Consider the following 24,965-nt stretch of genomic DNA (forward strand, 5'->3'; position numbering starts at 1 on the left):
CAAGATCTCCAACATCTTCTCAATAACCGCAAGAGACCAATGCCAAAGGGTTCTCCAAAAAAGCTTGAATTTATTCCAAAAAGTCCTACATACCTTCGATACTTTATCAGACAACTTCAAATCTACCAGCTTCTGGTACCAACTGTCCAAACAAGACATTAAAGCGGACATCATCACGAATCTTTTCTTTAAACTTCAATTAATAACAAATTACACGAAAGTCTTTTCAAGTTGAAGGAGGTGTTCAATTTTTGCCGTGTTTTTTGATTAAAGAAAAAAGTTCCATAAGACCGTCTACTAATACAATCTTTGTTATTTTACCTCCACCACTCTTTCCTTCAATTAGCATTACGTCGCTGTTCATCTCTCACGAAATTCAATTTAACTTTTTTCATACTTCCATCCATTGATCCATTCATTAGAGATAGCTGGCAAGAAAGGCTCAGCAGAAAGCTCTAGGGGTAAGAACGTCTCGAAAGATCATGGTCTAAGAAATGAACTGTTACTAGACACCCAATACCTCAAAGGCTTAGGTGCTCTCCTTAGAGGAGCGACTTTCCTCGACATCACAAAACAACTCGATTGACAGTCATCGAAACCTGGTTCCCACCACCGACGATTCATTAACAACGCGCACTAGTTTCCCCAGCCCCTCATCTCACATCAAATGTTTGCCAGCAAAAAGAAAAAGAGCAATTGTGTCATCCTTTCACCCTTGGTGGCATGTCTCAGCTTTGAGACCTGGGCTCGCTGGGGTGCGCGTTGAACAACGTCTTGCAGTAGGGACCAGCTCAAACCTCTGATCCAAACATTGATAATTCAATTGCTCCAAGATGACTATGGCTAATCACACCAAGATCTGAAATGCATCGATCACTCATGCACCAAATGACTTCCTTATTGTTACGAGAGAGCTTCGCATATCCGTATCAGAAATGTCTCAAATTGTAGATAATCCAACGGCAACATCAATCAAAACGGTGGCAGAATGACCTATTATTGATTGTTACAAGCATGAGTCAACGCAACTGACATTGACAAATAAATGAGGGGTAAACAAAATGGAACGTGGACCTTGTTCGTGATTGCCATTACATCCTTAATGCACTTGCATTAGCTTGAAAACACACATACAATTACACCTGGCTGTGAGAGATTTCGCTGGATAAGAAAAGACCTTCCAAAACAAGGCTCAAATCAGAAGAGATGTTCAAAGCTGTTGAACATCATAACCTTACTGTGGCTGCAATGCGGGACTCGTGCTACGAAGGATTCTTAACCTTCCCACAACTTGGCAGCGCAGCTCTCGGAAATGAGATGCGGGGCAAATGCAAATACAATGACAGAAGAAATAGACTACCCAGTCTTCCCTTTTCATCATGCTTGCGTCGAGTACTAAGCGGGGTGTATTTAGATTTCAATCGTATCGTACTTTTGTGATCAGCCGAGAAGTAACTAGAAGTAATCAGAATGTCTTGCCCATAGCATATTTTGAGCTCTGTAGTAATATCATAGGGGGAATATTTGAATGTTGAATGAATAATAGATGAAAGAACATGTCCCTAGACTTCGTTGAACGTTCTCCGCCAACAAGACCATTGTTCATGGATATTGGTTGTCACATAAAAATGTGTTATTAGTAACAGACGAGCTTTACCTCACCAACTTCTTGCCAAAGGTCCAAAGGGTTAGATTTAGGTATTGCAATGAGATCGCCCCTCAGCTTTGCGCAAATGCCTGACGACTTCTGCAAAGGGAGATCCTTTGCTTCGAAAAATAAGAAGGTGGCACGCATCTCTGCACTTCGTATCGTAAGTGGAAGGTTCGGCTTGTGCCGTGGCCCTAAGAAGGCGTCCGACCCCACCAAGTCAGAGATATTGCGAACAGCAAATCAAATGCAACGAAAAGCCGGTTATTCAAAGATCAAGAAATCATTCAATGGAAAATCTAGGCCGACTTCTGATAAGCAATTGATATAAGCTTCATGGCAGATTAGTATCGAAACGGTGATTGAAATCACGACCGAGGGAAGGAAGCTGGCGAATTGAGACCAAAAGCGATACCACCTTGCAGGCAGACTTCAGGGAGAATTGCTTTATCGCTGATAGAAGTGAATAATCGCGACAGCAATGAGAGACGATCGATTGGCCTATATACCTATATTACGAAGGCGCGAGAGTATTCGAACGCGAAGTGGGCTAGAGGATTCGTCTCATTAGCGCGCCATGCAAATGCACGAAACTCTGAAGAGCAAACACATTAAGGAATAGGAGAAAGAAGGGATTCACATGGATATCTGCGGCATACCATTGGAGCACATCTGCAGTTACCGACAGCGATACTTGTAATAAGAGTTTGCATATGGCTTGAGAAGTAGCTTTCTCGTGGAAGTCGTGCCGCAGTTGGACATGCGATGTACTCTGTACTCTTTTTGATCTCGGAAGTACTCCAGATCAACCCAGGAAATGAAGTCAACGTGAATAATAAGATCTGAAGACTCAATTTTCCCTACTCTCAGACTTCTATGATACATTATGTTTGCAAATCCTGGCGCTTTCCAATCAATTCTTCCTCGATGGAATTTTTTTACAGCGATATTGCAGATTTGACGTCTACTTTCATGGTGTTTATACCGAGTTCTTCCCCTTATCTACCTTTGCTACCTGTCATGTTTTCTACCTTAGCTCTTTATTGAATTTTTCCGGCCCTTGGCCAATTGACAATATTTTAAGATGTGAAATAAGTTTCATAAATTTGCAACGTGCCTGCAATCGTTCTCAATAAGGCTCATTGTGCGACAGTACACATTCCACAGGTCAAATCCGAAAACAAATCCTGCCACGCCTTTCCTCTTATTATCAGAGCCTGGCGCTAATCAGTTGATGAATTTATGATGGTTGCAGGCGAATAATTCTCCTCTCACTTTTTCTATAGGAGACAAGTGAAAAATTGTATTCTTTCAGTCAAATATTCCAAAGACAGTGAGCTGGAAAATTTCTCATTTCGTACATTGCGAGTTCATTCCATTGAACTTCCTATTCTGTCCTTCATTCCAGCCCGCATTTTCTTTCTCATTCCATGTAGAAACAAACATTGACACACAAATATTCATTCATAAATGCTGTTCACCCACTTGATATTATCTGTAGCAATTGCTTCCCACACATAATCATGTCCGCTCATCAGGCAACGAATGCGGTTAATGGCACCAATGGGACTACGACGGTGAATGGGTCTACAGCCAAGGATGCAAAGATGGTCAATGGCACAAAAGAGAAGAAGCCAAATATTTTCCGAAGGATAATTCGAAGACCCAAGAAGACCAATCCAAAAGCCGCAGGCACAATCGTTACAACACCTGCCGAAATCAATGAAGCGACAGCAAAATTGTTCGCGAGGCTCGAGGAGAGGTATGTTGTTGTATATATCTTGCGCTATAAGATGAGACGAGCTCACATATCTTTAGGTACGCTGATAGTTTTCGCGCTCAAGGATTCGAAGCAGATCGACCATTCATACCACGCAAATTTGAGACACAACGGGCACTTTATCAATGGGCACTTCCGGGAACCACAACCCCTTCATACCCACCTCACTTGAAATGGATACCTCTTGATGATCGGGTAGGGCTACTCAAGATATTCAATCTCAAACGATTTGTCGATGTTTCTGTGTCGCTTCTTCCCAAAATTCCACCAGAGATCTCGAATCTCCTATTTGGAGATCCTTATAATGGAACCACAATGGTAATGTTAGAAGAAAGAATGAAAGCTTTACAAGTAGAGGAGAAGAACATTGGAACCGAGCCAAGTATTGGCTATCGCAAGGATTGGTATAGTGATGCAGTGTTCGCTCAACAATATTTTACTGGTCCTAATCCTTCATCTATTGCTCTCGCTGGTCAAATCTGGCTCGATAGGTTCAAGAAATCTGCTTCCGATCAAGGCAATAAGGAAATGCATAGTCTCCTAGAGACGTTCAATTCAGAATCCTTCTATATCCAAGATTGTAGTTTTTTCCGCGAATGGGCCGGCGCTTCCCCCGACGCTGTTCTCAAATCGGACAACGGTAAAAGATATGGGTGTGCCTCCGTAACATTATTTCATCTGAATGCAGACGGCGATCTTCATCCCTTGGCCATTGTCTTGGACTACAAAGTCAGTATGGAACATTCGGTCACAATCTTCAACAGGAGAATCAATCCAAAGGACCCCAAAGAAAATGAGCATGAGGATTGGCCATGGAGATACGCTAAAATGTGTAGTTTGGTTTCTGACTGGACTCATCATGAGGTGACATTGCATCTCAATGATTGTCATTTTGTGGAGGAGGCCAGTGCTGTGGCTGCTTATAGAAGCTTTCCCAGTGATCACATCGTTTACAAAATCTTGGAACCTCATTGGTAAGTTTTTTCCAGTTGCCATTCATTCTCGTGAACATCCAGGGTTATTCCAAATGACAATAGCTGATTAAGCATAACAAAATAGGTTCAAAACTCTTTCTCTGAACGCCGCCGCCCGTGAAACTCTTGTACCACAGGTTGTCACCAGGATTAACGGCTTCACTGAACAGCAGACCTACGAATTCCTCCTCAGCTCTTACAAAAACCTCAACTGGACTGGAAACTACGTTCCCACTTCTTTCATTACCCGTGGCTTCCCTCTATCGGCTCTCAATGACAAGAAAGATCGCCGATTTCACAACTACGCATACGGAAAAAACATGGCTATCTTGTGGCCCATTCTGTTTGACTTTGTTTCCTCCATGCTTTCCACATATTACACAGGTGACGCCGACGTTGCAAAAGACACATGCGTATCAACTTGGTGTAATGAAATGCAATCTCCAATGGGTGGTCAGATGTCTACTTTCCCTGGCATCAAAACTCTCAACGAACTGATAAATGCAATAACCATGTGTATCCACATCGCCTCACCCCAGCATAATGCTGTCAACTACCTCCAGAATTACTACATGTCTTTCATACCCAACAAACCGCCTTCCCTCCAACAAGCCCTTCCTGGAAGTCTCAGTGCCCTTCAGAAATACAGAGAGGCTGATGTCATCAATGCTCTCCCTATAAATGATCCATCGGTCTGGATTCAAGCATCGCAACTCCCCTACCTACTCAGCTACAGAGTCGCAGAGGACCAAACACTATCCGCTTACGCCAGGGAACTGAGGGACGCTGCAATTAATCCGCGAGGAAGATTTGCCGGCCCAGGTGATACGGGAAGAAGAACAGATAAAGTAAGAAAGGCAGCCGAGAAGTTGTTACTTGATCTCGACGTCGCGGCAAGAAAGTTCAAGGAGAATAGTGAGGCGATGAGTGAAGGGATTGCTCCGTATTATGTTATGGATCCTGGGGAATTGGCTGTTAGTGTGCTGATATGAGACTCCCTTGCCATGTTACGATCGATTGGAAATTATCGTTCTTGTTTGTCCTTCTTTGCGTTTTTTTCTTTCCTTTGCTTCGGCTCTGTACGTTTACTTTTTGGTAGGATAAATTTTGATCAGTATCCAGACACTGGTTTCTCGGTTGGAAAAATAATGGTTTGGGCAGATTGCATGTCAGGATTGGTGGGAATGTTTCTTTTCAGGTGATACCTAGGTTAGAAAGAGCGTGGCGTTGCAATTCTTGATGCGAAGAAATTCTTGTTCCTTTTGACTGTATTTCAAATAGTCTTAGTGAAAGTTTAATTATAGTCCAACCTATTTATTTGACTGGTTTTCTATTACTTTGTCCCATTGTATTTAGCTCTGTATCGTGATTTATCATATTTCCATAATGGTTCATCAGACACGTAACTTCAAAAGCGCGAAAAGGGAAACGAAACCCATCAAGTTGCCAGAAAAGCTGATTATAATCTAGAAATTTAACGAAATCGGTTGGAATTCACCATATACATCTTCCAAATCGACCGCTATTACATGTAAAGATCATCCACCTATGGGATAACAGTTCCCAGCCATGGAAGGGACAGATCTGTAAAGAAACTAGCCCCCTTAATGGTAGTAGGAGCACCGGAAGCCGTAACATTGCATCGAGTCGGAAGATCTCCCGCGGCGTCGACTTTACTCTTGATCAGTTTCGAGTAATCGCTAAGAAGACAGCTGGAACCGGGTCCAGATCGACATGAATGCACTGGATAGACAGCATCATTGAGAAGAATGCGAATGTATGTTGCATTTGTCGAGGCTGACGAGCTTGCACTCTCGTAGGAATGTGGTGCTGAGCGTGTCGATTTGGTGAGAGTTGAATTTCCAGGGATGGCGCAATTCAATCGTTCAAAGGCTACTGTGCCTCTCATTGTAACGAAATGACTCGAGATATATTTGTAATCGTGTGGAATTTTCTTTCCGTCGCCCAGAGATTTGGTGTTGTCCCATACGCCAGTTGCGGCTCCGAGCTCGGTGATCTGTCCGTCGTTCATAAAAGCAGTAAGAATGCTAGGTAATGTATAACTGGATCCATTAAGAAATGTTCCGTTGGTACCTGGACCTTGTTCCAGGAGTGCGACGAGGGAATCGAGATATGGAAGCATCATCTTAGAAGGTAGGTCTTCACCTGGGCCGGTGCCATAATAGTATCTCAAATCTTGGGCATACTCATATTGTTTGAGTTCTTCGTCGGTAAAGACACCACACCATGGAGACAGTGTACCTGTGATTTGCGATTCGAAACCACAGAGATATGGCATGATAGAGACATCAGTGGTTGAGAAATTGAGATTTCCCTTAATTAATGACTGAAGGCGGGCGTGAATGGGAGGAAGGTAGATCGAGTTCCATGTTACCTCTGGAGCCGTTCATCAGTTACATCCGAAGCGACCAGATCACGCATACAGAATATGAATTAAAAGGACATGGAAAACTGAAACTTACGTTCTGTGCCACCATTACCGTCTACAAATGACGGGCACAAATCGCTTGGACTTAAGCTGTCAAAAAGTGCCGATTCGCTTCCCGTTGAGTTGATAGTAACTACCATGCCTAGATTACTTGCTGAAGACCCCAGAAACCCCCTCACAAAGTTTTGTGCAGTTTGTACAACGCGAGGATACAAGTTTGCCCAGCTTATGAATGGTTCGCCATAAGAATAAAGATTTGGGTAACGAGTTCTTAATTGATAGCCAAGATCATAGGCTTCTTTGAATCCCGTGGGGCTTTCTTGAGCTATCTGAAGGGTAGGATTGGTCAGAACAGGCTTCCATGATTTTAAGAATGCCAAAGAACCAGTGGAAGTAAAATTCGCTGCTTGTATCTCAGCATATAAGGAGGTCCATTGCGCATATGCTCCAGAATCCGGATATCGACTTCCGTGCCTAACATTATACGCTACCTGATCTACATAGCAGTTTTCAGGCACGTGATTTCTAATGCCGTTGACATTTGGTCCTAGTTTTGTTTAGCATTGAAAACAATACATTGAAGGAATTTATATCAATCGAAATATTACTCGGTCACCAGAGAAATTTCTCACGACAACTTACCAGTAAAATAGGGACTGTTGGCCCCTAAACTAGTTAATGGATTGGTGGCACTTGAGCTTCGCGGAAGCAGAATATCGTCCTCTGGCGCCAAAAAGATGGTTGCTTGGGCAAAGGAAGTGAGAAGAAAGCTTGTGCTGGCAAGAGTATTTGAAGGAATGAGCTTCATCATGTGCTACTCTCCAATGGATCAATATCTGCGGAATAAATGGTTGAAGGCGGAAAGTAGGGTTCTGCAAAGACAAACCTCACAGACAAAGATATCACTGAGTAAACAACAAAAACGAGTTCATCGGCCAGAGCAGTTGATATACATATTTATAGGTACATTTTTTTCGGTTAGGAGAACTTGGCAATTCACCCGACTGGATGATCTATGTTAAGTGCCATAATTAACCTATAGGAAACCCCGAAGAAGGGGGCTGGTTAAACAAACAACGGGTTTCCACTGGGAATATTTCCTTAGTAGCAGAAAATTCATGGATGTTCACATTGAAAGATGGAGTAATTTCCTCATCAGCCTGATACCGAATGCCATTACTCGTATCTAAAAACACGTGGGAAACGCAAAATATCTATTGGCATTTGTTATCATATCGCCGGAGATGATAACAAAGAATGGGGTACTGAGCGGGGATGGTGGTGTCCACACCCCTGACGGTCATTGCTTTCGCAAAATTCAATCAGCGAGTATGTCAAGAGGCGCATAAACAATTTTGCTAACATTGTAAAAGCTTCACGAAATCGAAAGGAGGATCGGATTAACTTGTGCTACACTTGAAAAAGGACATATCATATCTAGACGCACCCCACCTTACGCCCAAGGTATTCTCCGTAACTCCATTCCTGCCACATGATTATATAAATACAAAAGAATACATTTCTGTCAATATCCTGTTGTTTGGTCAAGACCAACGGGATCTCGGATTGTTTCCAATTCGTGAAGGGGTCAAAGTGATCTGTGCTTTCATGGAGCTCTATTTAGCCCCGATAAAATATCTGCTCAAGTATCAATCCTCCTCACTCCCACACCCCCCAAACCAGTGGCAGTTCCAACTACCTTTCTATTATCACCAAAATTGTGTAATCTCTCTCCTATCAGATAGACTTCATCCTTGATCTTCTGCTTCCATCCCTTAACCATCTGTGCCGCTTTCCACAAAGCACCAACCACCCCCAACATGACCAGGACCATGGGATATGCGTAACGATTCACATATATCAATTCTAGTTCTGTGGAATTCCTCCACAAAGTTTTGGTTGCAAATTGAGCAAGGATGTAGGGAAGAGCGAGAGCTATGGAAAGTACAAGGGTAGCTGGGAATATGAAAGACCTTGTAGCTAGCCTTGCATCCGGATCCCAATAACCATTGCGCGTGATTGCACGCAATGCTTCTGCTGGCCGGCTGCCCTCATGCCACAATATAATTCTTGTAGTCAATTTAACGTACAACAATCCTAATGTCCAACTTTGCACAAAATGAACCACATGTCTCTCGTCCTCAGAGAAATAAGTATGCATGGGGATGATGAAATAGAATTCCACGAGGAAAGCAAAAAGGGTAGGAAGTACAAGGATGAAAGCAGTGTAAGTCCAGACAATGCGGGCTATGCGAAGAGCAACCCTCACTATGCGGCTGAATATTATGCTTGGTGTGTCTCCGTCAATATATAATGAGTTACGAAGTGTTACCAAACCAGTTGGAAGGTGTATAAGAGCATAAAGTGCGCTTCCCAAAATGTAGATTCCAATTGAAAAAGCATAAACATCGTTCTTACGAACATCCGCTGGAATAATCTTTGCGAAGATGTACCTTCCGAACACCAGAGGGACAATGGTGAAGCATACTCCTGTTGCTGCAGCGAAGAGCCAGATTGAAAGAATGAATGTGGAAATCCTTAAACGGAACCATGGTGGGACGTAGACTAGCTTGTAATTCTCAGGGTTGCGACCATGAACACCATCAAAACTGTCCTTGACACCATCCAGACGACGATTATCACGATCTACCTCAAGGAAAGTTTTGGTGCCCTTTGGGAGTTTGATTTGATCCGATGCGGGAGCTCTTACATATCGTCCATCGTGTATGAGCTCAACATCATCGTCTTTCGTGTCCTCTGCATGTTGGGGTCTCGAGGACGTGAAATAATCTTTCCACGACCTTCGAACAATTTGACCCTCTTCGTCTGGTTTTCTTTCATCAAACATGAACCATGTTAATCTCAAAAATCGAGCACACCGACGAAACCACCAGCTATACATCAAGTGCAAACCATCAGAAGGCTTGAAAAATCTGACTGCCAAAGGCATCAAGAAGTTGTAAAAGAGAAGATCAACGGGAAATTCCAGCACTGGCTCGTTTGAGGACCAATGAATTGGAAGAACGCCTTTGAATGAGAATGAAAGTCCCCAGACTACTCCACCCAAGCAAATAACAACCAGAGCACCGTAAACTAACGCGCTAAACAGGATTTTGCGCAGTTGTGTCGTCACACTTCGTTCTAGTACATCACGCACAGGATGAAACGTCGGATCATCGGGGTCACGAATGAAGTCTAATAGTGTTAGCAATGGATTATGGATGACAAGAGTCAAGTGACTTACGTAGAACTCCCTTTCGCATTATTTTCCGACACATCGACACAAATAAGGCGAAATGAAACATGTAACAAGTGCCGACAAACCAATGTATGAAGATGGAAGTAAGAGGTGACCGGCCAGTGAAATTAAGACGAGACATAATAGTAGCGCCTTCGAACAACGGCAGCAGAGCTGCATCGAGAAGCAAGCCACAATACAAGGGAAATACAAGCATCTCGATACTGATGATAAAAATCACTTTCATGACTCCGCCTGCTTGGTTCAGCATGTCAATTATTCCGTTTTCCACATCTCGTACACTCCCCGGCTCTGTTGAAAATGGTGTGCCTCTCTTGACGTAAAGACCGCCTAACACAGCAAGGGTAGCAAAGCCGGCTAGGGTAGCCCACATTCGATCCAAACCACCCCAGACGCTTAATGCTGGATCCAGTGGTGCTAATCGCTTGGGAACTTCTAAACTGATAACCCAAGAATCAGGCCGCGCCAAGAATTTCGGAATCCCCAATACAATGGATGCAATAGCTTTAAACAGAGAATCCGTAAGGTTTATGAATTGGGTGACGGTGAGCTGATAGCTCCCCGATAGGAGAAACATGAGTCCATTTCCAATGGTCGCAAGTATTCCAAGCAAGCTGGACTTGATCATCATCAGAGCTTCATGTGAGGCAGCTGAAAAGGTAAATATTTCAGAATCGGCGAGGTGGATGATGCTATCAACCGTGCCGTTCATGACGCGATCGAAGGCGGCCTGAGAGAATTTAAGACCATCATTTCCTCCTTGAGAGCCAGAGAAAGCCAACAGCCGCAAAGGAACTTGAGCGACAGCAATGAAACAATAATATGACAACCCCAATATGACTAAAGCAGTATCTTGCACAAAAGCTGCAGCCCCAAAGATGAATCGAAGGGGAAGCTTAAATGCTGGTCCCGGGTTTGCCAAGAGAAGGATAGATATCCGGCCAATATTGTATGGAATCCAGATAACAATCCCTATGGTAATTCCAAGAAGGAAAGCACTAAAAATGGCGTTCTGGACAAGACCAAACAATGGCCCTCGCATGCCAACAAGCTCCATAATGCCATCAAAATCTTCAGCGTCTTCAATGTCTGCTTCAGGATCTAAGGCTGGGGCAATAGCAGCCTCGCGTACTTCAACATCTTCGTTACCCTCATCCCCGTGATCAAAAGCATCGCGACGAGCTTGTGCAACTGGTACAAATGGGGCTTCATCAGCCATATCCTCAATTATATGCTCATCATTCACACCGAGATCTTCCTCCCGTGCAACATCATCAGGTCTGCCCCATAACCAATTCGCGACATTGTCAGCGAGACCTTCGGGTTCTGCTGGTCGACGAGGCGGTAAAATGGGTTCGCGTTGAGGTGGGAGAGGCGTGTCCGGAGCGAAAGGGTTTGGCCCCGTTTCGTCAAAAGCGTTTTCATTTTCGTCTTCATCTTCTGAAATAGGATTGTTTTCAAAAGCTTCCTCCCAGTTGCTTGCTGTGCGAGTTACGCCATCCTCACCGACTATCTCGAGGGGTCCATCGTCACTCTCGTCACTCTGAACATTCCCAGCGTACAAAGAAGATTGCGGATTGTCTTGGCCAATATTTGAATCCGAGGTCACTCCGTGGTGCAAATCTAAATCTTCAGCTGCCTTTCGAGCCATAGAAACCATTTTCTCTTCATTCGGGTTTTTATTTTCCTGAAACAAGCTGAGATTTGGGTCGGAAAAGTCCTCATCTGGGAGATCGGAGAAGGCCCAATTATTTCGACCTAACGGCGATTTGTCTCGATAATGAGGGACATCTGAGGTAGCCCTGGGTCGATTTTGAGACAATGGAAGGGGGTGTGGTTCTCGATTGGGAAATGCAGGAGTACGTCCACCTGAAATCATAGGGTATTTGTTATCCGTTTCGTCCGAATTATCCGAGTTGGAACTCTTTTCCTTGAGGCACAATTCCAATGCCATGTACGATTCGTCATTTATATCATTATTGGTTGCAGCCCGCTTCGAGCTTTGGCTAGATTCTCCATTAAACGTCGATTTGTTTTTGTTTTCAAGTTGGAGAGATTCCGGTACTTCCTCCCAACTGTCCGAGCTGGTAGTGCTTTGGTCCGCCCCATTAGCCTTGCTGGAGTCGACTGGATGGTTCATGTTGGCGGTTTGAGGTAAATCTGATGGCATTGAAATCCTGCTGTCACTTGCCGGTTCTGTATAGTGTAAATTTTCATTTTGCAACCGTAACTTCATGGCATCAACCCAATATTGCATTCGATCTCCGAGATTTTCTTGATCTATTATGTTCAATACTTCTCTAGGATCTCCTCCGGCTCGTCGCCATATAACCGAGAATTGATCAGTGAGCTGAACTTCTGGATCATCAAGATCATGCTGCCGATCGAGGGTTCCATGTGCAGCTCCAAGATCTTCAAGTTCGGCTGCTGTGATCAGTTCACGATTGAAATCGAAAAGAGGGCGAGGGCGATTTGGATTGCGTATCTCCACAGGCATAGGTGCATCCAGCTGAGCACCGGGTCCAGCATTGAGGCCTCGAGCTTCCGCTAGACGCTCTCTCTGAATAATTCGAATTCGTTCCTCCATTCGTTCTTGAAGCTCATGAACGTCAATTGGCAAGTCTTCTTGAGGAGGTACTCCAGCGGCAGCTACATCCGCATTGAATGCCGCACCCATATTTATGACAGGCTGTTGTTGAACCACCCATTCCCGTATCAAGAAGACAAGAATGAATGTAATCACAATTACCAGAATTATGATGAAGCCCTCGGCAGTGTCAAGAATGGCTTGATTCAGCCACGGGAACCTAGTTCCATTACTTATAAAAGAGACATCACTGAGAAGCGAATGTCCCTGGCTTCCGGATAGGGCCACTGTAGTGATACTTCCCGTATTGTTCGTCGAGCCATCTGAAGGTATCGCGTGTGTTAGTCCAAACCCATAATAAAGAGACCTGAAGAAACCAGATGTGAGAGGGTCCGAACCACTAATGTTGAGTGTTTGAGAAACAGGCATCATGATACCCATAAGCTTCTCCATAAAACCCCCGATTCCAACTGGTGAATGTTGACTAGCATTGAGAGGCGTAATTCTGTCCGAAGCCATCCCACCCCAAGTTGAGTTTACAACCCCACGCGAAATTTCCAAACCTATTGAAGCGGTGTCATTCTCTCTGGAATTGGTTATTAGAATTCGGGATGGTGTACCTCCATCACTAAACCAGAATAAAAATCGCCACACTTGTCGAATGAAGAATGGCAAACTAATTAGCCAAACCAGAATCACCAGACCAAACCTTAAATATGTAGCCATGTTCTTGATGACATGAAAGGCAAAGTGTTTGAGGAAAACTCGGGTCGGTAATGACTGTGGCATATTGGGCGAGTATAGCTTCGTGAATCGAAAAGGCGTTTTGCAGAGTTCACAGTGTTTCTTCTGCGAATGCGATAGCCACTCCATTAAGCAATCCTGATGAACGAACTTGATACTTCCACTACATTTGCAAGGGTAGAACAGAGGTTCTGTCTCCGTAGCCTCCGCTCTACATATCCTGCAAGTATCTGGATCGCCATTATCATCCACCCCATTTGTTGTATTGGTCGCATATTGAGGGTCGTTCATGACATCTGGCGCGGGGTTGTCATTATGCGTAGAGATGATCCCCGGTGTAGACATATTGAAAGGAACGTGGGCAGAGGACGAGGAAAGAAGAGATTTATCGAGAGGGCAGATAGAGTACAAAGCTCGAAGGATGAAATGCGTGGAAAGCAGTCAATGCCTTTAAGCTAGAAATTTCGAAATAGCATGGGAGATTCGGATGTTCCCTCGAAGTGTGGCGTCGTGCCGTTATGTAGTTGTCGGTGGGTGGTCGGTTTGATGGGAATAATTGTCGGAGTTAATGCACAACTTAATTGAAGGAGTGAGGGAGTAGTGAAAGGGGATATCAAAGAGAAGAGGGGTGGGGAAGGGAATAAAGTAGATGGTATTACAAATGGCTCTATTTATTATGATGATGTCGAAAAAAAGAGATCAATATTAAATAGTGGGTGTGAAAATCGTCAAGTACGTACGGAGTACCTGGGCACTTTCTCGAGTATCGTTGATTATGAATGAAGGTTCCGGGTTCACAGATAAATTGGGTGCGGAAGTGATTAGTCAGCAAGTTACTAGGAGAGGACTAAAATACAGCCCAGCCCTACACTATCTAGATCGTATCTACACAACCATACAGTCGAGGCACTTTAGAATTGAGGCTTTCCTGATTTATCTCTTGAGTGCTCGAGGAACAGAGGTCAGCTAGCAAGAAACACTCGTTTCGAAGAAGGGGGCTGATATGGTTATGATTTGTGATTTATTATCGTGGAATACCATGTACCTACCGGTAGATTACTATATACCAACTATTGTTCTAGGATTAACAACCTTACCACGAGATCGGAATATAAAATGAACGTTAATTAACTAAATGGCGCCCCGCTAGCCCTCTGGGAGCCACTGCCGTGGAGGCAGACTACTTGGAAGTGAAATACCTACTTACAGTGCAGGTATCTACTATCTAGAGATCTACGGAGTACCTAGTAGATATCATGTTGCAAGCACAGTGGGTTATCTAAATTGTTTGCCCTTTTTGGCATACAACGAACTCGAATATGATGAATAGGGAAACATGTCACGTGTGGACTTTCGATGTTGAGTGGATGTTCCCGACAGATACTTTTGGTGATCTATCGACGATAGGTATCTATCTTATTGTGGGGTTGGTCTTGAATCAAGATCTACTCGCTACCTAGGTAGGTATCTAGGTATCCATACACCTTCCGCTGCTCTGCTTCCATGTATGTTTGATCAATGACATGACTTTAGAGTAGCTAGCTCCTATCAATCTTTCATCTCACCTAGTCTTTTTTTTGACCTATCATCGACAGCAGCAGCCCACTCTCTTGATTTCTTGGATTTGTTAGCGAGTCTCGACTCTTTGAGTACTGGGAGCTGGGACTGGCAGTGGTAGTGGTAGGTTCTTGATCAGCTCTTGATCAGCTAGTTAGCCGTGCTTACTACGAGTATATGACGACAGATTATCAAGGAGGGAGCAGTAGTTCATTATTTTCAACCTCCTCCTCCTCTTAACTTGGCCAGCTAATCAGAATTGAGGATCTCTCATTAGTCTCGGACACTAGACTTCGGTACGGGCTTAGGGTCCAAAAGGCGTCACTAGGAACTAGACATCCAAATTGACATTTGACAGCTTCAATATACCTGCAACCTGCTGGGTACACAGGACAGGTATCTGGTAGCAACCTGTGATGAGAATCGAACGAACAGGAAAATAAATAAAAAATATAAACCATCATTCCAACTGCTACCAACAGAACAACGAACAACCAACAAGTGCAACAAAATTTGGCTCATTTCTATTATTCATACAAATATCGTACACCCAAAAAAATATCCATATAATTCATCCAGGCTCTTTAATAAGATTCTCTTCTACCTTCCTTCTTTCACCACCTTTGTTTTGTCGTCATCAATCAGACACTGATAGCGATAGAAGTAAATCTTGGCATACATCAGATTCTTGGAAATCCTACTTTGTGCTTTTTTTGTTCCAGTTAAATCTAGAGGGAAATCACCACCACCACCATTTTTTTTTCGGCAAGCTCTCCCACTTTACTGCTTATATCATTGTTACATTTCTACCACCTTGAGAAAACCCTTCACCAATCACAAAAAATATATCACATTGATAGTAACGAAGGGTTTTCGACAAAGTCTACATGCTGTAGGAGAAGATGGCCGCAGGTAGTAATGGAAAGGTGGTGGAAGCCAAACAAAATGGTTTAAATGGCCACACCAAGGTTGTTCCCGCTTCGCCGGCAGCAAAGAGCGAAAAGAAGATCAAGAAGAAGAGCTCCGGATTCTTCAGTTTCGCTACTATCACACGGTATGAAATACGTCTATTGTTTTCCATGCCGTTTTCAATTACTGATGAAGCTTCAGGATCTTAACATGGTACTCGATAATTACAATCTTCCTACGATGTCCTGCGAGCCTCGACCTCGTTACAGATACCTCTCCTCAAATCTGCAAACCATATTTTCAACTACGATCTGTATTGGTTCCTCATCTCGAACCATATTACAATTCATATGCCGCACCATATGTGAACGCCGCAAAGCCTTATTATCATTCCGTCGACCAGAAAATCATTGCACCTGTAACTGCCCTTGGTATGAAATATGGTGCACCAAGAGTGGCACAGGTACAAGCGTATGGTAAAGCTCAATGGGAAAAAACTTTACAACCAGAGGTGTCAAAATATCAGAGTCTTGCGAAGGCCAAATACGATCAAACATTGGCTCCACATTGGAACAAAGTCACTGCTGCCAGTGGACCATACTTTGATCTGGCCAAAACAAATGCTGCGCAGACATATCATGAACACATCGTTCCAACCTTCAATATTGTACAGCCATATGTCATTCAGGGCTATGGATACGCAAATGAGTTTGTTGTAGGCACCGGAGTTCCATATACAAAATGGGCCTTGGCTTCGACTGGGGTATTTTTGGATAGAAAGGTCTGGCCCAAATTGAGAATCTTGTATGGCGAGAATGTAGAACCACAATTAGTACGAATTGGAGAGAGACTAGGTAGATATAGGGATGGCAAAAAATTACAGGCTGTGGTTGACAGCGTTGATTCGTGAGTCAGTTAGATGTATCTATTAGATTTTAGCTTACGCAGATTCAGTTCCTCGTCTGCTTCCTTTGCCTCTTCCACATTTTCATCAATATCTTCGTCCATCTCATCCGCGCACGCTACAAGTACATCCTCGACCTCCATTTCTTCATCAGTTTCTACTTCTTCTACTAGATCACCAGAAATGACCCCTTTAAGTGAAGATGAGATTAGAGAAAATGCTCGAAACGTCGTTGCAAAAGATCTAACAACCTGGCAAGAAAAGTTCTCTAAGGCGGCAGATGAAGGTTCCGATGAAATCGATGAGAGAGTGACTGAGATCACTGAGAGATTGGTTCAAAATCAAGCCAACAAAGTAGGATCTGCACTACTCATCGAATTGGAGGAGGCTATTAAGTCGAATCTCGAGTCGCTCAAGTCTACAATAATTTCAATCGTCAACGCCAAGAAAGATACCGAAGAATCTGAAGAATCGCTCAACACTGCTGTCCGAAAAGCAGGAGTTGCAATTAAGGAAAAGGCACAAGCCGTCCGAACTTGGCGACAAAGCTTTGATACGGAGACAAATTCACTCATTGGAAAATCGGTCAAAGATACGTTTGATATCATTGATCATATACGAGACTTGGGTTTGCAAGAAATCGGAATGCGATGGGCCTGGACCGATGGAATTACCCATAAAGATTGGACCAAATATCATGCGTTGAAGAGTAAATTTGAAGAATGGCGACTTGATGTTGAAAAAGTCGTCACTGATCATCCAGGTCTTGCGAAAGCTCGAGCAGCCTCGGAAGACGTGGAGAGTAAAGCAATGGGTCTCGCTGGAGATGCAGCAGCTGAATTATCTCGCATCAAGGAGACTGGTAAATGGAAGATATCAACCGGCGATTCCAGCGAAGATTTCAGCACTAAATATGTGCCACCTGCAGTTGAAGTCGCTGGTCAAAAGGTCATGGAAAAGATCAATGAGGCCACTGATGCCATGGCCGGCACCACACAAGGAACTCTAGAGTCTGTCTCGTCAGTAGCTAGTCAGGCGGCTTCATCCATCTCTTCTAGCGTTATTGGCACACCTCAAGGAAGTATTGAAAGTGTTAGCTCCGTTGTTGGTGAAAAAGTCAGTAGTATTTCGCAACAAGTATCATCATCTATTATTGGCGAGCAACCGGGAGTTGTTAGCCAAGCTTCAAGCAGTGTCCAATCTGCAGGCTCTGCTTTTTCTAGTTCTGCGTCCAGTATTTCCGATGCCGCAAGTTCATCAATATCATCCATCAGCAGTATAATTTCCGATGAAGCTTCAACGGTATCCAAATCTTTCGAGTCCGCATCATCGTCTATTGCCAGTTCGTTATCAAAGAGTGCAACCGATGCTACCAGCTCCCTAAGCTCATCTGCCTCGGTAGCTTCAAGTACAGCATCCAAGAAAGTTTGGGGTGGAGCAATGGCTGCTCACGTTGAGGCACGACAGATTATTTTTGATGATGTCATTGACGATTCCGACGAAGAGACTTACAGTGAGAAAATACAAAGTATGGCAAGCGTGGCTGGGGATCAATTCAGTGACATGACAAGAGCAGTCAGTGAAGCATTGTTGAGACCAACTAGTACACAAGGATCTGTGGAGAGTCTAACTAAGCTTGCTGCTGAGCAATATTCTAGTGCTTTGTCTGCCGCGAGTTCGGTTCTATACGGAACGCAACAAGGGACTGGTGAAAGTGTTGCTAGTGTTGCTACAAGTCGATATGCTAATGCCGTTGCTCTGCGTAAGTTGTTCAGTTATTACTCGTTATTGCTCCCAAATCCACTGACATTGAATAGTGCAAGCTCCATCATTTATGGCACACCTGCACCAAAGCTGGATTCCGCCGCAAGTTCGGCTAAGTCTGTCTACAGCGATGCATTGTCAAGGGCATCGGATCACTACTTACAAGCAAAATCTGTTGTCTCGGCTCAAGTTTCGGGATCTGCAAAGCCGGTTCGCCAAGAAATGTTTAGTTCTGTTGAATCTGCTTACACCGATGCCGTCAATGCAGCTAGTTCCAGACTTCAGGTTGCGCTTTCTGGCGCATCAAACGCTGTGTACGGCGCTCCCACCGATGCCATAGAATCGATACAATCAGTAGCCGCATCAAGACTCTCAGAGGGTCTCAAAGCTGCTTCCTCTCAATATGATGCAGCGAAGAAACACATTGGCCCAGCACCAACCCCAGCGGCTCAACAACTACTCTCTCAAGCTCAAAATCAATACTACGCCGGTATCGGTCTAGCTCATGTCCGATATTCCGAGTTTCTCGAGGCGGCATCTTCAGCTGTTATGCCAACTCAGACACCATTTCATGAGAGTATTTATGATAAAGCCAGCGCCAGTATTGTCGGGACTTCTACACCAGCATACGAAGCAGCCCTATCTCAAGCTTCACAAGAGTACTCTAGTGCTGTCGCGAAGGCACAAGCAGGGCTCGATAAAGTCATTGAAAAGCTATCGAATGTTGCTAGTGATGCTGTACCCGCTGCAAAGTTTACTGACCTTGCATCCTCTCGTTTTGCTGAGGCATCATCTCAAGCTTCTGCGAGCTACGCTAGTCTTTCCTCTGAAATATCTCAAAAAATGAAATCGGTCACTTCTAGCAGCGCAACACCACTTCCTGAATCTCTTGCTTCTGTCGCTAGCCAAAATTGGGAAGCTCTTATTACAAAAGCTAGTCATCAAGTCTATGGATCCCCCACACCATATTTTGTTACCGGCAATTTCCTCTCAAATGTGCAACAATATGCTGCACAAGCTACAGACGGTGCGGCGTCTCAATATTCAGCTGTGCAATCGCTTATCAATGAGCTGGTTGTTGGAAAAGAACCCGATTTCACCGAAAGTGTCTATAGCCGATTGAGTTCCGCTTACTATACGGGTGCAGGTGATGCAGTTTCTTCTGCATCATCTTACGCAAGTCAAGCTTACGCATCAGCTAGTTCCGTTGCTAACTCGATGTTCACCCCTCCTCCTGCAATCGAGGAAATTCTCGATGCTGCTTCCCTTCACCTCAACGAGGCTGTTGAAGCTGCTAGTGCTCAGTACTATGGTACCGAAAAAGGTGCTTATGAAAAAGCTACCGAAGCAGCTGCCTCTGCTTATGCTTCAGCCTCTAGCGTCGCGAGCGAGGGCATATATGGTACACAATCAGGATATGCAGATCAGGCTCAACTTTCGATTTCAAACGCCGCTGCCTCCGCCCAAAAGGCGATTTCAGAAGCAATCTACGGAATACCAACTGGCACTTATGAATCAGCAACTCAGGTCATAGCAGAGAACTTTTCATCTGCAACTTCCGCGGCTGCAGAATCCTATTCAGCTGCGCAAGCTAAAGTCTCGGAAGCCATCTACGGCCATGAACAAGGGACTGTGGAGAGTGCGCAATCAAGATTGAATGCAGCTGTTGAGTCAGCACGGGCTAAGCTAACTGAGTTCGCATCGTCAGTTGGAGAAGGTGGAAATGAGGCTCTCAGTAAAGCGAGTGAGGGTGTTGAGCAAATGGCTAGTAGTGTGGGAAGTGTTGTTGGAGAAGCCACCCAAGCTGTTGGTGGAAAAAAGGACGAATTGTGATGGGATAGATCGCGATTGGGATGCTTTAGTGAAGATTGTCTAATGAATAATGAGATGGGTTCGGCTGGTGGGTGGGCGTAGGTGGCTTTATACTAAAAAATGATGCGTGGAAAGGTTATTATTTTGGTATGGACCTGAGATGTATTAAATTTCCTTTCTGTTTTGTTATGATGTGTTTACTAGCGGATGCTCTTTGAGTTGATTGATATGATACGATATAAATGACATACAATATACTATTTACGCGCTCGATTTTCAATGCACCACACTAACAATCCAATGACCCAAGACTTGACTTCTAATATTTTTGAATCTCATAGCCACGCCACCATTATGTTCAATACATCGCCTTTAATCCGAATTGTCAGTACATGCTTTATGGTATGATTTTCTCTCGTCGCTTGTTTGGTCTTAAATCATACCCACGAGTTGAAACGTGGCCATTTGAAAAATGGAATCGAAAGTTTTTCTATATTCACAAGTTTATTAGTCTCGCCTTATCTCATTGCAGCATGCAACTAAATGTATGACACTCCGTGCAGAACTTCAATTGTAAGCGATACGGCTGATTTTGACGCTACGAGCTGCTAACTACTTATTCATTCCCAAAAAGGTAACACGATTACGGTTCATGTGGAGAGAATTAGTGGTGGTGAGAGATCATTGAATGGGTTTGCAAATAACTGTGCGATTTTATATCGGTTTCTAGAATGAGCTGATTACCATCGGTCATATAGATCAATTATCTCATTTTCGTTTTTAGACTTTTCGACTTTTTCACTTTTTCACTTTTTTTTTAGTTTTTTTTTTATAAAAAAATTTAAATATTAATATTTATTTGATCTGTTTATATAATATAAATATTATTAGAATTTATTAAATTAATTAAAAAAGATTATATTTATTATAATAAAAAAAAGAAAAGAATAAAAAGAATAAAAAGAATATATTACGGAATTCACTGTATAATGTAACCCTATAGTATTAATCCTAGTATTTCTTCGGAGTACTTATTCCCATGATTACTAAAACTATTTCACTCAGTTTATTTGTATATTTTATATACCTAATTAGATAACTTCATTACCTAATCAGGATATATAAATCAAGTATAATGCTTATGATTACATTTCAAGTCAATCTAGTTTATTATTATTCTATATACCTATCTTCTAATCAAAGTGATTATTAGATATAGCTATTATCTTTATAATAGAATAAAAGAATAAAAGAATAAAAAGAATAAAAAGAATAAAAGAATAAAAAGAATAAAAAGAATAAAAAGAATAAAAAGAATAAAAAGAATAAAAAGAATAAAAAGATAAAAAGAATAAAAGAATTAAAAAAAATTAAAAAAAATTATTTTAAAGATTAAAATTATTAAAATTATTTAAAAATGAAAAATAAAATAAAATAAGTAATTTATATATATTTATTTTTTCAATTTTTATAATAATAATTTTATTATATTAAATATAATCTTACTATATTAATTATATAAATCTTAATAATATTTATTATCATGGTACGGGTAAAGACTTATATTGTATTATAAGGATAAAAGAGCTATGGAAAAGTGAAGCCCTACTTATAGAAAATAGGATATATTAATATTCTATATTTAAAGCATAAAGGTAACTATAGATTATATAATTAGCACTATAATAATACTCTTTGTTTAAGGTAATTGGTTTACAATTATAATATCAATTAATCTTTTAGAATATAAAATAATATTAAAATACTCTAATTTTTATTATTAAATTAAAATGAATTTTTTTAGGAGTAGTAATTAATTAACGAAGCTTTTTAGGTCTGTTTCAGTCTCGATTTGGGGGTATACTTGATATAAATATTAGTAGGGGATTAGGAGTAATAAATCTTTTAAAATCTATTCAAGCAAGCGGTTCTGGTTTATCTAGATTTACTAAATGGAAAGCAATGATTATATCTTCCTAGCTGTAAAGGTTTTCGACAGATTACTAGAATGCTGGGTAATGTTTTTATTGATCTGATAGTGAAATCCGTTTTCATTATAATAGTTGAGTAGTTTATCGAATTCTTATTACTTGATTTTTTTATTCATTTTGTTGTCTCTTTTTAGGATGTATTTTTAATTCTAATGGGATTTAGTATTATTGATTGTTTCTTAATCTGCTAATTTGGGTAAGTGATGGAGTGGTTGGAGTAATGAGTTATGGAATATTGGAAAGATCTTGAATTAGTGGGAAGCTGGAATAGATAGGTTTGTTTATAAACTTTGATGATTTTATAGGAACTGTTTTATTTGTTATTGCCTTTTTTTATTGATTGATTGATCTTTATATTCTTAATACTAATCTATATTTTGTTATTTTTTTTATATAGAAAAATATCAATACAAATCTTATTAGTATAATCTTTATATTTCTAAATAACTAAGCAGCTAAAGTTTTCAATTTTGTTAGAATAATATCAAATCAATCTGTAATCTCATTAACCTTCAAAAACTTATACCTACATAAATATAACAAATTCAAGAGAACAGGTAAAAGAGCTCAACATTAAAGTGTAAATGAAAACCATAGTTAGTAAAGAATGGGGATATATCAATAGTCTCCAAGATTATATTATTGAATACAAACTCTGTAAGCGAAAACTAATCATACCAATCGTTTTGATAAAAAGTTTATAAAAGCTTGAAGGTATTATTCTACCATAGCATTTATTCTCTCTATTTATCCATCGGATTCAAAGTGGAATAAAAAGGATTGTTTCAAAATGATCGAAAAGCACTCGGATAAGTGTTTTCAAAATTCTGATATAAATTGCAAATCTCTATTGAATATAATGTTATTGAATAAGCTGTGTAAACAATAGACTTTCTCAATAAACCAATTAGCAAGCTTTTTTATAGAAAGTCCTATAACCAGAATGAAATAATACATTTTCATTAAATAGTAAACAACTATAACAATATATTAATATTTTTTACCATAACATTCACTAATTGATAGCAGTATAATGTAATCAATAGAGATATCGAATCAAAACAAAATGATACAGGTAGAGATTCTAGAAATCCAAATGTGGCAAGGTGGGAAACTTTGATTGGAAACAGAATTGACAGACTTATATATAAGTTTCGATTTCTTTCGATATATTAAATCACTAATATATGTAAAAAACAAAATCAATAATCTTAACTCGGCCAGGGTACCCAACAGATTTGGTGTAGAGTATGTTTGATATATAATCTAGGTATAAAGTTTAGTGGAAAGGGGAATAAAAAGGTGGTTGCAATAAAAGATTTTATTATTGATTAATCTACAATTTTGGAAAACGATTCAAAGATCTTTTCGGATAGATAATGGCCAATGGCAGGCGACTGAGTTTCAAAGGGTTTCACATATAATAGTAATCAATTCAGATAATTTGTATACTATATCAATGAGATCGTTGATTGGCTTCTCGGTGTCGGGAATAATTATATCCATGGGGGCTACAATAAGATCAATATCATTGTTAACTTGTTGAATGAAATCTTTAAATATGTGTTATCAAACACTTTTTTTAGGAAAACTGTCTGTAGACGATTTTTAATCTGGTTGTTGTTGGGATTAGTGTAAGTAAAACAGTTTTTCTATCTTTCGGCTCAGTGTATTAAGGTGTGAACTGCCTTATAGTCAGAACAATATATAATACGAAAGTTGAAGCTAGATAGAAATTCAGCCTATCTAGCTTATCTTTGATTTAGCATCTTTGTCGATATAAAGTACTCTAATTCTTATAATCAGTAATGATTTCGAAGAGCTTCTAGATTCCATATAGTTCGGATCTCCATTCTTCTAAAGATTTAATAATAACTAATAATTCCTTATTATAAATCTCATAATTATACTCGGCTATACTATATTTCAAGAAGAAATATGTAATTGGGTGTAATCGACTCTTATTGTTATATTGAGAGAGCATTCTGTTTATAGTCTAATTTAAAATATCTGTTTTAATGATTGTATAACAATAATAATCAAATATTGCAAGAATTAAAATAAAGGCAAAGACATACTTTAGGTTTTCAAAACATTCTCTTGATTAACAATCTAATTCCATATATTCTCTTTTTTCAACAAACAATTTAAAGGTTTTGTAATTTTAGAAAAGTTGTAAATAAAATGTTGATAGAAGTTAACAAACCCTAAAAAGTATTGGAGGTTTTTTAGTTTAATTAATAATTTCTATTCGAGAATAGTCTTAACCTTATCAGGGTCTATCTCAATATCATCAGGAGTAATGATTAAACCGAGATATTTCGTTTTCCTCATTCAAATTTGTATTTGTTAATATCAATTTATAATTCAATATCAATAAGTTTCTAAACAACTTTATAAATTTGCTTTTGATAATTTATAACATTCTCAAAATAAATTAAGATATTATTTAGATACACTATACAATTCTTATCCAGAAAATCAAAAAGAATATAATTGATATAGTTTTAAAACAAGATAGAAGTATTATAAAGGCTGAAAGATATTACCAGAAATTCGAATAAACCAAAACGAATTGTAAAAGCAA

The 24,965-nt window shown here is 40.9% G+C and overlaps 4 protein-coding genes across 4 annotated transcripts; 2 read left to right on the plus strand and 2 right to left on the minus strand.

Moving 5' to 3' along the window:
• Positions 1 to 3,171: 3,171 nt before the first annotated feature.
• On the plus strand, positions 3,172 to 5,394 carry EAF02_007522 (uncharacterized protein; the record flags this gene model as incomplete). Its single annotated transcript, XM_038903570.1, has 3 exons — positions 3,172 to 3,410; positions 3,467 to 4,402; positions 4,488 to 5,394. The coding sequence occupies 3 exons, from the start codon at positions 3,172 to 3,174 to the stop codon at positions 5,392 to 5,394; spliced, it is 2,082 nt and encodes a 693-aa protein (XP_038756384.1).
• A 554-nt stretch (positions 5,395 to 5,948) lies between these two features.
• Positions 5,949 to 7,659, minus strand: EAF02_007523 (uncharacterized protein; the record flags this gene model as incomplete). The annotated part of the gene is made up of 3 exons (XM_038903571.1): positions 5,949 to 6,799; positions 6,886 to 7,398; positions 7,494 to 7,659. 3 exons carry the CDS (start codon positions 7,657 to 7,659, stop codon positions 5,949 to 5,951), a joined length of 1,530 nt encoding a protein of 509 aa, XP_038756385.1.
• An 834-nt stretch (positions 7,660 to 8,493) lies between these two features.
• EAF02_007524 (uncharacterized protein) lies at positions 8,494 to 13,786 on the minus strand (the record flags this gene model as incomplete). Its single annotated transcript, XM_038903572.1, has 2 exons — positions 8,494 to 10,046; positions 10,096 to 13,786. 2 exons carry the CDS (start codon positions 13,784 to 13,786, stop codon positions 8,494 to 8,496), a joined length of 5,244 nt encoding a protein of 1,747 aa, XP_038756386.1.
• A 2,114-nt stretch (positions 13,787 to 15,900) lies between these two features.
• EAF02_007525 (uncharacterized protein) lies at positions 15,901 to 20,408 on the plus strand (the record flags this gene model as incomplete). Its single annotated transcript, XM_038903573.1, has 4 exons — positions 15,901 to 16,052; positions 16,109 to 16,813; positions 16,862 to 18,571; positions 18,629 to 20,408. 4 exons carry the CDS (start codon positions 15,901 to 15,903, stop codon positions 20,406 to 20,408), a joined length of 4,347 nt encoding a protein of 1,448 aa, XP_038756387.1.
• Between the last annotated feature and the right edge of the window lie 4,557 nt (positions 20,409 to 24,965).

Source organism: Botrytis sinoallii (genome assembly GCF_014898435.1).
Source record: "Botrytis sinoallii strain Bc 23 chromosome Unknown BSIN_013, whole genome shotgun sequence".
Taxonomy (NCBI): domain Eukaryota; kingdom Fungi; phylum Ascomycota; class Leotiomycetes; order Helotiales; family Sclerotiniaceae; genus Botrytis; species Botrytis sinoallii.